This window comes from Melopsittacus undulatus, chromosome 1, assembly GCF_012275295.1.
Source record: "Melopsittacus undulatus isolate bMelUnd1 chromosome 1, bMelUnd1.mat.Z, whole genome shotgun sequence".
NCBI lineage: Eukaryota > Metazoa > Chordata > Aves > Psittaciformes > Psittaculidae > Melopsittacus > Melopsittacus undulatus.
Window position 1 is genome coordinate 152,639,347 of NC_047527.1, and position 12,782 is coordinate 152,652,128.

General features: G+C 44.0%; 1 protein-coding gene across 1 annotated transcript in view; it reads right to left on the reverse strand.

The window, feature by feature from the left end:
- The window catches only part of SH3BP5 (SH3 domain binding protein 5), a 45,087-nt gene extending 32,713 nt beyond the window's left edge, over positions 1-12,374 (reverse strand). Inside the window, exons 1-2 of the mRNA XM_034063996.1 lie at positions 12,238-12,374; positions 9,820-9,882 (exon numbers count right to left, since the gene is read on the reverse strand). Coding sequence (XP_033919887.1) covers positions 9,820-9,882; positions 12,238-12,318 — 144 coding nt within the window. The 5' untranslated portion in view covers positions 12,319-12,374. The remainder of the gene's footprint in view (positions 1-9,819; positions 9,883-12,237) is intronic.
- Positions 12,375-12,782: the final 408 nt, after the last annotated feature.

The window sequence follows — 12,782 nt, forward strand, 5'->3', positions numbered from 1 at the left end:
GATTACTCAATGAGGAAGCAAATAGCAGCGTAACAAGTTCCAGTAGGGAGTTCAGTGACAAAGACATCTAGACAACACTAGAATGAGGCCAGCACACAGGCCAAATACCCACAACAGGCTGGCAACACAGCTGGAATTAGTGTCTCCTAAACCTTAGCATGTGACACCCCTAATATTGCTCCCCCCAGAGCCACCACTTCACAATGTGAACAAAGATGGACAGAATCTGCTTCCTGCAGGAAGAAATGGACACTTCCCACATGGTATCTATTCAAATCAGCCCCTCTTTCCTTTTAGAAACACACCCTACTTACTTTGACAGCAGCAAAAAGCTTCCAGGTCCTTGTGGCATGACTTCTTGCTATAAAAGCCCATCTTTTCAGCTATGGCTTGTACAAATGGGTAAGGACACCTACCTCCCATTTATCATTTACTACATTTACAAACAGTAAATTCCAGCTACTTCCAAACCGGACAAATTTCCCTCTTCACATGATTAGCTAAAGCAATGAAAGTATTTTCTCTGCTCCACTGAAACTTCCACACTTTTAAGCAGAATGATTCTGATTTCGATCTCAGCATCCAACATAGGCTCTAAATCAATGGGATTATTGCAGAGAGACGCAAATTCAGGCTGGGAACTGGCTCGGGATTGAAGAAGATGAAGAGGAAGGACCATGTGAGCTCTTGACAAACCTTGTCATTCTAATTAGAGAGCAGCATTTATGCAGACTGCCAAAGTGACATGGTGATTATCAGGAAGCAGCTGGCTTGAAGAAGTGCTCTAATTCAGGAGGGTTTTGTCATTATTGGTGAGGATTTCTAGAATGCACAATTCTTTATTCCCTGAAAGGATTAAAACACACAGGAACCTACCACAAACCCTGCAAGAATACAGGCATTTTTACAGAAAAAGCAACATACTTCAGTAACAGCCTCTCTGCTTCCTTTATCATAGAATGGCAGCTGCTCTGCTGGAAGCTGCTCTAAGGTCTCCACACAGCTTCTCTAGGCTGAACAGCCCCAATGTTCTCAGCCTGTCTCCATACAGGAGGTGCTGCAGCCCCTGAGCATCCTCATGGTCTGCTCTACACTTCCTCCAACAGCTCCATGTCCTTATGCTGAGGACACCAGAGCTGCACCCAGTGCTGCAAGTGAGGTCTCACAGAGCAGAGCAGAGGGGCAGCATCACCTCCCTTGACCTGCTGCTCATGCTGCTTTTGATGCAGCCCAACACACAGCACAGTTCGAGGGTCAAGCACACACTGAAGCTGCTCGTGTTCAGTTTCTCACTGACCAACATCCCCAAGTCCTTCTCCACAGGGCTCCTCTGAATCTCTTCCCTGCCCAACCTATAGCTGTGCCTGGGATTGCTCCGATCCGGGTGTAGGACCTTGCACTTAGCTTGGTTGAACTCCATGAGGATGGCATTTGGCCACCTCTCAAGCATGTCAAGGTCCCCTGGATCCCATCCCTTCCCTCCAGTGTATCAACTGAACCACACAGCTTGGTGTTATCTAAACCCTTAGCCAGCACTGGTAACATTTTAGTTCAATGCAACCAGTTCAGATTCTTCAGGCACCTCACTTTGTTCCAAGGAAGTATTCAAATGGGTAACAAGGTCAAAAATGGAGAACTAAATGCACATTAATCTATTATTCAATTGACTCCCACCCAGTCAACAATCTCATTTCTTTGTGAAAGCCTGAAATGTATCACTAAAACAATGGCGATGATTTTCTCAGCCAGAAGAATTTGAATACTTTCAATTAAAACACTGGATAATACATGGTTCACTGTTCAACATGAGCTGCACAGGCAACTGCAATCAGACTGCAAACACAATGACTGTACTGCAAGAACAATGTTAAACATTGACACATCTTCAACAAAATCATTTTCCCTACAAGCACAGGAACAGAATGAAAAACTTAGTTCTAAATGAGTGAGCCTGAAGGTTTGGTTTTCACCTGCTCTGTGAAAGGTGCATATTAGGATGCTAACTGTGGACAGCAAACAGTTAAAGAAAACTAGATATGTATACACATTAAGTAAGAAAAGCCCTATGCAGTGATTCATCAAACAAATCAGTTCACATGTCTAGATAAGCACTTGGAACGAGGACACCATCACTACCAAATCTGTGCTTAGAGACCTACCCCATATTTATTCATTTAATAATTACATACACTCTTATCCATTCGGATAAAGAGGCCTGATGTCCACCCGGATTTAAACACCTAAAATAGAAAAACCCAAACCAAAAGCCAAGGACAGAGCTGTGAAGCCAATAGCAAGTTCTGTACTTCTTAATCCTCCACCTAATCAGATGAGGCACATACAGATTGCTAAAGTGTAATTAAACCTGTACCTGGCACCTAAGGCACAGGTCTTCCAAATGGTTAAGCAGACATTTGTCCATGAGTACAGCCACACTTCAGTAGGTAGTTAAACAGAACAGAGAGCTTCAGCTGAAGAATATGCTGGTGTCATCTTCCAGTTTATCATTTACCCCACGAGAGGCCCACTTCCTATTCTGAGGCTTTATTTGGGTCTGATCATCTTCACTTTTTCCAGTGCAGAACAATAACGAAAACTGAAAGCCCCAGAACTTTATACCTGTGTCATCCATCACATGATTTACTTCAAATGACATTTATCCTCAGGTTCCTGACTGTCAGGAACACCAGCCTGCAGGCTCTGCCACCTTCCGCATGAGAGAATAAGCATATGTTCATACTCCATTGTGATCAATCTCCTTACCAGATGTTTCCAGACATCCCCTTTGGACACAGCAAGAAGATGCTGGGGTCTCTTGAGAAGGCAAAATGCCAAACCCATCCCCTCTCCTGCACTACATGCATTGCTTTTACTCTCTGCTAGCCCCAACTACACTACAAAAGCAAACAATCCCATGTTGTATATCTACACTGTGCACATCCTGCAACAACCCAGTGCATTCATAGAACAGTTTGGGTTGGAAAGGACCTTAAGATCATCCAGTTCCAACCCCTGCCATGGGCAGGGACACCTCACACTAAACCATATCACCCAAGGCTCTGTCCAATCTGGCCTTGAACACTGCCAGGGATGGAGCATTCACAGGTTCCCTGGACAACCCATTCCAGTGTCTCATCACCCTTACAGTAAAGAACTTCTTACTTATAACTAACCTAAATTTCCCCTGTTTCAGTTTTAACCCATTACCCCTTGTCCTATCACTACAGTCCCTGATGAAGAGTCCCTCTCCAGCATCCTTGTAGCCCCTTCAGACACTGGAAGCTGCCCTGAGGTCTCCACACAGCTTCTCTTCTCCAGGCTGAACAGCCCCAACTTTCTCAGCCTATCTTCATATGGGAGGTGAAACACTACTCAGCCTCTTCAATCCAAACTGATTCAGCTCTCATGGTCTCTGACACAGCTCTGATATGGGATCTATGGCAAGATCTCCCATGAGCTCCCTCCTGCAAACACACAGCCACGCTCAGTGTGCTGGCTCAGTGTCAGCCCTGCCACATGCTGGCAAAGCACCTGTACAAGTCATCACCCCTGGGACAGTGCAAACTTGCCTTGGCAGGTGCCCCCAGGGATGTTTAAATGGGGAACAGCAATGCAGCAGCTATTTTTACTCTTCATGTGAAAATGGGGTGGTCAGAAGCACCAAGGGAATTAGGTTGCTTTATAAGCAAGGCAAGCCCAGGAACACTGGGCTTGGTGCACTTGCTGCTTACACAACACAAAATGCTCATCTGTGTTTCATGGAAGGATGGGCCTGTGGTCAGAGCAATAACTTGGGAATCAATTTCATTCCCTGCTCTGTGTCTAGCTTCCTGTATTATGGTCAGTGAGATGCTTCGACCCACATGTGAAGTGGTTCAAAACTATAAATCCTCTTAACAGTGTTTTCTGTAAGTACACTCACATCAAAAACTTAGAGGCTCAGGAAGAGCACAGCAGCAGTGCAGTTCATCCACAATGCCCATCAGGAGGGATGCCTTAACATCTGTGTTAGGGAGACAACCACACCAAGCCAGAGCTCCATTCTCATCAGCTTTCTTCCTGGAAATCCTTAGCACCTTCATCCCAAATGATAGATTTCATGAGCAGTCTTAGGCAGCATACCAGGCTTCTACCCCATATATGCTTCTGCTGCAATAGTTCATCATTAAAAACAGACTTTGTTTCCAGTAACTTGCTATTACACCAAAAGACGAACAACATTTAACAACAGGCCATCCATACTACAGGATTTTGGACATTCACCCTCCAATGTGAGGAGAAACTAAAATACAACTTTACACTTACACTGCATTGGAGAATAAAGCACGTTTGTTTTCCTTCCTCGTGAGTGATGGGGATGAGGTGGTGCCAGATGCAAGGCAAATGACTATTTCTGCCCATCAAATGCAGCTTGTATTGTCAAACAATTTTCTTTTTAAAATGAACTTCACACATCAACTGGGTATGAAGCATCTTGGTGCCAAGCACATCTAAATTTCATTCACAAAGGCTGTCCTATGCTCTTTCTCACAGCTTGGTGTGCAGAACCTCCAACAACCCATTAAACAAGCCTGGAAGGTACATGGGAAATGACATTGCTGACTGAGAGACGGGCTTCATCTGTTTCCAAGAGACAGGCAGTATCCATACCTCCCTTCCTCTGCTACAGAGACCTACCAGCTGCCAGAGCTCATTTTCCAAGCTTTAGCAGCATATGTATCAACAACATCCAAGTGTGAAAGCAGGAAGGCTTCCTAGCTACGTACACACCAGATGCACATGAAAATCCACCTCAGAGCATCAAACAGGTTAATGACATCTTTAACATCTATGCGGTGCCTGGGTAGTTCAAGCAAGCCAGACTGACTACAAACCTCAAAACCAAAGTGCAAGGAATGGGTTAAGTAATATCTCAGGTTTTGTGCATGCAGAAAAGTCTTTTTTTCTACACAGCTACTAATTTGTCATGTAAGAACAATAAAAACTGGTATTTAGAAGCTCTAATGCAGATGGTTACAGACTCAGACTACCAACACACTGTTACTTTTAGCCCTTTTAGAAGAAAGGAGAGGAAAGCAGGCAGGGAAAGGCAGTGGGTGCCCCTTCCAAAACAAGATTTCTCTCCCTAATCCTTCCTCCCTCTCTTAGGCTAGAAAGACATTTCTAGTTCAGGAATATGAATCAAGTAAAGCCCTTTGACTCACTTCCAGCGCCATAGCAGAGGAAGCAGCCTTGCCTCACTCATCCATGCACGAAGCAGAAGGCAAAACAAGAGGCAAAGCACATGCAGGAAGCATTTCCTATGGAAACAAGTAGAATATAAAAAGACATGGAAAGAATTGTCCTTCTAGTGCTGGACAAATCCATCATCCATGTATAGTGCCCTCCCAAACCCAGCAGAACTACCAGACAGCAAGCTGTTTCTCCCTTATCTGTGTACTCTTTTATGGACACTGGAATATGCTGCACAGGGATACTGATAATGAGACAGATGTTTCTACAGGAAGATGTTTCTGCAGGCCAAGCAGGAGTGATCAGAATGAGATTCCTGGCACTGAAAGGTCATTTTTCTAGAACTTGAAAAAATAAGGATTGTGTAAAAAAAAAGGTTTACATCAAATTCTTGTGTGTGATGGGATCAAAAGCTTGATCTTTATTCCAAAAGCTTGATCTTTATCCCAAAAGCTTAATCTTTATCCCAAGCCCAAGAGAAGAGCACCTCTAAACAAAACAGACCTTGCCTTCTGAGAGGGGTTTAAATGCTGACAAGGCTCACAAGTGGAAAAGCACCACAGTTGATACACCCTGTTCCTTTGACTCTATCCGACACCAACCCAGGGTGACCTTCATGATAAATCCAGGAGTAAAAGTAACACAAGGTCCTGCTGATCAGGACTAGAGGATCTAGACAAGCATACAAGAAAGATCCTAACCAGGCCTGAAAGCAGCACTGTTCAGCTCTGGTTTTCATGTGCAGCCATCTCCCCTTAGTATTGGCAAGCTCGTAGCTCTAGTAACACAACTCTCTAACAAAAACCACATTTGGATAGCTGGGATTCCAGTAGTAATTTTAATGGTATGTGCTGTATTTCCCCTCCCTGAAACGCTGCCAGAGAGTCCCTGAGTGAATCTGTTACATCTCAATTGTATGTTCAGGAGCCAAAGACACGTATGAGTTAGCTGGGCCGGTGAGTCATGCACGTTTGTTAAACACATTTGCAGCTCCTGATGCAAGTTCAGATGAAGATGCACTTCCAATAAACAGGAAAATAGCTCAAACAGCACCACTCTAACTTGCATTTGGCCAAATCATGCTAGTATCTCCTCTGCAAGATGCTTCCCCCACCCTCTCACAGACACTTCAAACATAAACAGGGACATTAGCAAAGCCAACTGTTAAATCCCTCAGAGGACCCTTATCATCCTTTGGCTGTGTCAGTAATGCTCAGTGTTGCAATCAGTATGAGCAGCATTATGGATTTTAAATCAAGTCTAATCAAAGATTCATTAACAGGCAATACATTAAGGCAACATACAACTATCAGCCACTCAGTGCCCTTTAGCAGCTCCACATCTCCTGAACAGGCTGTGAGCATCGAAGGTCAGGGTATTTCTCCAGGGTTTAATAGCATACATCAAAAGAACAGAAAATGAGTAATTATATCAAGTAAAAGAATAGATGTAGCCAACTTCAACATACATGTTCAAGTCATGCCATGCATGTAAATCCACCCCTCTCACATGTGGTTTGGGTGCGGAACTTATACTAAAAGATAAAGAATGGCAGGCTGACCAGTTTAAAACTGAATTCCCCATTTTGCCACCTCTGTGAACAGCAAATACCAATACATTCTACACTGATCAAACACAGACAAGCCTGTGGCTACCCCAAGAGAGGGTAGTCTCAAAAATCCTAGAAGCCTTTTGTGGTATCAGCCCATAACATCTCCATTGGGGAAAGTAAACTTTTACTCCCATTTTGCAGATGTAAACCTGAGGCTAAAAGCATTTAACACTTACAGCCTTTTTTCCCAGTTAATGGAACTGGAGACAGCAGCAGTCCCAGTTAGAGCAACCGGTGCAAAGCTATAGGAAGTCCAGAGCAGGTTCTCTGTACTTAGATGCCACAAGGTTACTCTTTCTGCTTATCAGAGAGTACATCAAGTCAGAGAGACATGGGTGTCATTTTCTGAACTTCCTCCAAAGAAATATTCCTTCTACTCAAATGCTCCCATTGCTTTTCCAGATTATTCCATACAGTGGGAATGTATGGGCCACAAAGTAATGCTACAGGAAGCTGTCAGTCAGCATCTTGTGCTGTAAATAGTCTAATGATACCATCTGTGTTCCCATTAAAGTCATCTATGATCAGATATTGAAAAGATGAAGAAAGCAATAATAGAATAGGATAAATAGAACTCCATTGTCTGATTTAAGAAACCCACCAGCCCAAAACCAAAGCAACACATCTTTCTTCTAATGAAATATCTTGCAATAGCAGCACCACAATAAACCAGGAAGGGGTAGCAAGAGGGACCTAAAGCAGCTTATAACAGCCAAAAGAGCAAATCTTCAAAGGCAAACTCAGCACTACTCTCCCAGAAGCCACATTTTCAACAGCATTCAAGGATTTGGGAAGACTTTGAAGCTGAATGATCCCACTTCTAAACTCCCCCTTGAAAACTCTGGATTTATCTTAAAAGGCTGCTTGGCAAAAATTCCTTTCCTCATCCCGAGTAAGAATGCAGAGAGTGTCTTCTAACCACAAGTGTCGTGTTGCTTTGGGTTTTCTACATATCTTTACTAAGGTCTTAAGTCCATTTAAGATGCGTTTATCAGCAGATGTATAAATTACGCCTTGCTTACATCATCCAATTGCATTTGTCCTCCAAATTTAAGCAGATCAAAAGTAATGAAAATCTTTCTGGATTTAAAATGATGCAGTTGCATGATACCACAAACTGGCTTCGACCCAGTCAGATCTTCAGATGAAAAGCAAAGAGGAAGCTTTCATGAAACCACACTGCCAACGGTATTCAACTTAGTTCCATCAAAGACTCTTTACAGTAAGTACTACAGGCAGATGTGCTGTAAACATTTAATGGCATAGAGGTAGAAAGCATCATTCTCCACACTGACACCTACTATTTCTTAGACTTACTATTTCTTAGACTTTCTTACACTATTACTTATTCTTAGTAAGCAATAATGTAAGACCAAGCTAATGTGGAAACACTGCTCTTTCATTTACAGTGATATATCCAGGAGCCTTTTGGCCTTTAGAGCTCTGCATGTGTACACATGCAGTAGCTGCAAATCTCCAGGTTCTACAAACACTTGAACACATGAATAATTTTAATCAAGCAGTAAAATCCCATCTTAAGTCTCATCATTGGGACTTACTTCATGAGTATGCATTTGCATTATTGTTACTACTATTCTATCTGCTTCACAATGTCTGTCCTCAGTGCAAGGTTATGACAAGATTAATGAAATCCAGGCAATTATCCATAGCACCATCTTTCAATTTCAGCACCTCAGCATGAAATAAGGAGACTGAAAAGATCCACATATCTTTTTCCAATAGATGTATATAAAGAGTCCTGAAGCCCATTTAATGGGTACTGTTGCAGACTAGCACATTGATTGCTAACGTTCACTCATAAAATCTAGATCAAGCTGGTGACACTGAACAGTTCTCACAGTTGAAATACTGTTTAATTTTACATAACAAATAGTCCTGCATTCCCCAAAGTTTCACGATCATTTCCACAAATCAATTCATGATCTACATGCCACAGAGCACAGAACATGCAAACAAGTAGGGAGAAGAAAACAGCCACATGACAAGGCTGCTTTGTTTCCAAAGGAGTTCATAACCCTACATTCTGTTTGATGCACACAATGAATACTCCAGTATTTTATAACATTACCAGGCTCCAGGCTTCCATCTCATGAAAACACATGTACAAGGAGGTACAAGAAAAATCAACAGGAACATTGACATTTTGAAGATGCAGATGGAAATCTAGAGATGCACTTTTAGAGTATGTTCATCACCACAATTTCAGCATGTTTTGATGCAGTATTCCAAAACAGTGGAATGTTATCAAAGTTATTTAGGATGTGAAGTAGCATTTTATGCCAGTTTTGCTTTATCAGCATATTCATCTTACATTCCTACTGGTTTTCTCTATTTTTTGTAGTTAAAGAAAGAAAATCTAGACATACAAGTAGGACAGACTGTTCTGATTTATTAGATCAGTAATGCTGAGCCTTCCGGAATGACTACCAAGTACCTGAAGCTCAGATCTGGAGCTTTACAAACAATTCCTTCAGAGCTTCCTATTGGATGTTTAAGTGTCCAAGAAAACCTCATTTTCCAACTACAAAGTATTTTCCTTCAACTTTCCTTACTCAGAAAGTAAGGACAACAAAAGCAAAACTATAGCCACCAAGGAGGAGATCCTGGCAGGTGGTTGTATGGCAGAGACCTCTTCACCAAATGAACTCCCACTGTCTGAATCACAAGAACACAAACTCAAACCAGTGACTTGTATAAAAAGAACTTGTCCAAGTTTAGCTTCAAACCTAAAAATAGGGTTGGGGGGGGCGAGGGGTGCTCTCCACATTCACTTCTTCCCTTTCTGTTCCAGCTGTTAGTTCAAGTCACACCTTTAGAGAAAGCATCACTAGGCTCTTGCTGCCAAATCACCATCCAGGATGGCACAGCTCAGGAAGGAACCTACTCAAAAGTACTGTTCTGTTGCTCACAAAATCCAACACACACAGAGGGAAATGCAAGGATGAATTCCATACCTCCAGCTCTGTCTCTCTGCGGTTGATGTCATCTGTAGATTGGTTCAGCTTTTCCAGCTCTCCCTAGAAAGAAAGAATGGAAAGTCAAACATGTAGGAAGAAATCGGAGCAGGGAAAGTGGCTGAGGAGGCTCATTCAGCATCCCCACTGATACTCACAATGGCTGTGGCTTACAAATACAGTGAAAAGAGGAAACCTTACAACATTTAGAATAACTTTGCCACTGCTCTTCTGTTTACCTCTGGGTTTGCTACTGACAAGCTAAATAATAGAAACATAGAACAGTTTGGGTTAGAAAGGACCTTAAGATCATCCAGTTCCAACCCCCCTGCCATGGGCAGGGACATCTCACACTAAACCATGGCACCCAAGGCTCTGTCTAACCTGGCCTTGAACACTGCCAGGGATGGAGCATTCACAACCTCCCTGAGCAACCCATTCCAGTGCCTCAGCACCCTAACAGTAAAGAACTTCCTCTTTATATCCAATCTAAACTTCCCCTGTTTCAGTTATAACCCATTAACCCTTGTCCTATCACTACAGTCCCTAATGAACAGTCCCTCCCCAGCATCCCCATAGCCCCCCTTCAAATACTGGAAGGCTGCTACAATGTCTGATCATAATCAGAGAAGCTCCATATGTTTATTTTAAGGCAGTACATTTCCTGTTCTGGTTTATGCCTCGCTATTTAAAACAAACAAAAGGTACCCTAAGCTCTGTCTTGTTAATCAATATGGTCAGTATCTGTTAGTTTCCAGTGAGATACACACTCTCCCAAAGGACTAGCATAAAGTTACTACTATCACAGAAGGCATATAGTGAAATCATAGCATTGATAAGAAACTTGTCTTGCAGCACAAGAGGCATTTTACTCTGGATTTTGGCATAACACAAGCAGTCAATGGGACATATGATTATGTTTACTTAGTCTGCCTCCACACCAAGGTTTTGATCTCTTAACAGCAAACCCAAAGTTGTTAAATCCCTTGAATAAATATTTACTAGAGGTGGTGTTGGCATGAATGGAGTTACTGTAAAAACAAAGCTCATTCTTAATGGCTTTCCTACCACAAGAAACAACCCTAAGGAGCAGGCTCCAATGGGCTTCTTTATCTGAGCAATGTTACTCCATGGCAGATCCCACGATTCCAACAGGAGCCTTCTTTAACTGAAATGGTGTTACTGTCAACCGGTGTAACAGAACCCACCTGGAATCACTCAGCCTGTCACCCGAACACTGCACACAGGTTGTCACCCCAGCAATTTCCCACGAGAGGACACGAATAACTGCTCACACTAAGACAGGGATTAACTCTTATAGCCCAGATTTCACTTCCATCTCCCAGGATTTGGAACATACATCTTTGTGTTTGCTCTCCGAAACAGACACTCATACAGACATTACCTAATTCCCTTTACTGTAAGGCTATGAACACTACAGCTCTCAGGGAGGCACAGGCACCAACCTGTTTTCCCAACCAAACAGAACACTCAACAAAAACACTGTTTCCCCACCCATGCACACATCAGGTACCTGGAAACACCTTGCAAGCTGAAGAACCTAAGGCCAAAGATAGATCAATAGGCACTAATAGAGCTCAGCTTCCCCAAATCAGGGCACTAACAGGGTGGTTTTTGGCTGAGGGCCTTGCTCTGTGTAACCATGCCCTGTTAATTTTGCAATTGCTCTGCTTGGCCCTGGAGAAGAAATGCTCACGATGGAGAACAGAACGACAATTACAGCAAGGAGGGCCCTATGCCAGGAATCCATCCTCTCAGCTATGTACACACGGGTTTATATTCTATCCTGACAAATGGTCCCAGCAATCCTGGAGGCAAAGGCCATAAATCTGCAGAGACCTAAAAATACTTCTCATTTCAGGGACCACAGTGGGCTGAAGTTTGCACCAGGCAATGGGGCAAGACGTGATTTGGGGGGAGAAAAGCTTTGTTTAGGAACCATGCTATAATAAATAGCATTTCAGAAGGCATTCAGAGAGAAGAAAAACACCATCTTCAACAGACCTTTTTGAACGAAAAATAATAAAAATTAAAGATAAAACACCACCAAAACCTTTGGGTACCCCCATTGACAAATCTCTGCGCATCGGCCCCGTTTGACGAGCAAGGTCATGCTGTCATGAACAGACATAAAAGAGGAGGGGGATTTCAGCAGGGGAGGGAGGAAGGAGGCTCAACCGCGGAGCCCGGCGCAGGGCCGCGGGGTAACAAAGGACGGGGGCAACCCGGGGCTGCTTCTCCCTGCACCCGGTGGGTATCCGGACACTCTCTAGCACGGGCATATACATACGTATATATGTATGTATATATATATATAGCTATAATAAAAGGTAACCATTACACCATCTACATTCTCCCCGTATGACAATAACAGCCTAACCCCGCGGGAGCCCTCACCTGGATACGGGGGTCCACCTCCTCCTCCTCGGGCCGCGGGCCTTCCTCGACGGCGCGGCCGCGCCTGCCCCCCGGCTCCATGGCCGCTCCGCCGCTACCGGTACGTCCCGATCCGCCGCTGCCGGCTCCGCGGCCGCTCCGGCCCAGCTCCGCCTCCAAAGGGGTGGGGGGAACACGTCCTTCTTCCCCTCCTTCCCCCCAGCATCCCCCGCCTCCTTCTGCATTCGCTCCGCAAGGAGGAAATGAGCGCAGGGATGCGGGGTTTGGTCTGTTTTCAGCCGTCCTTCCCGTCCCCACGGTTCCCTACAGAGCCTCCGGGTTTGTGTGTTCAATGCTTGGGGTTCGCTGCGCTCGGTACTGGCTCTGAGTGTGAGCACGGAACCGAAATGAGGAGGTTCAGGTGTGGAGAAATGCCTGCGGTACCTTGGGTGGGTTTGTGCTGGTTAATCAAACGGAGCGTGAGCAGCAGGGAGAAGGAGGTGATCCTGACCCTTTATTCTGCTCTTGTGAGACCTCACCTGGAGCATTGTGTGCAGTTCTGGTGT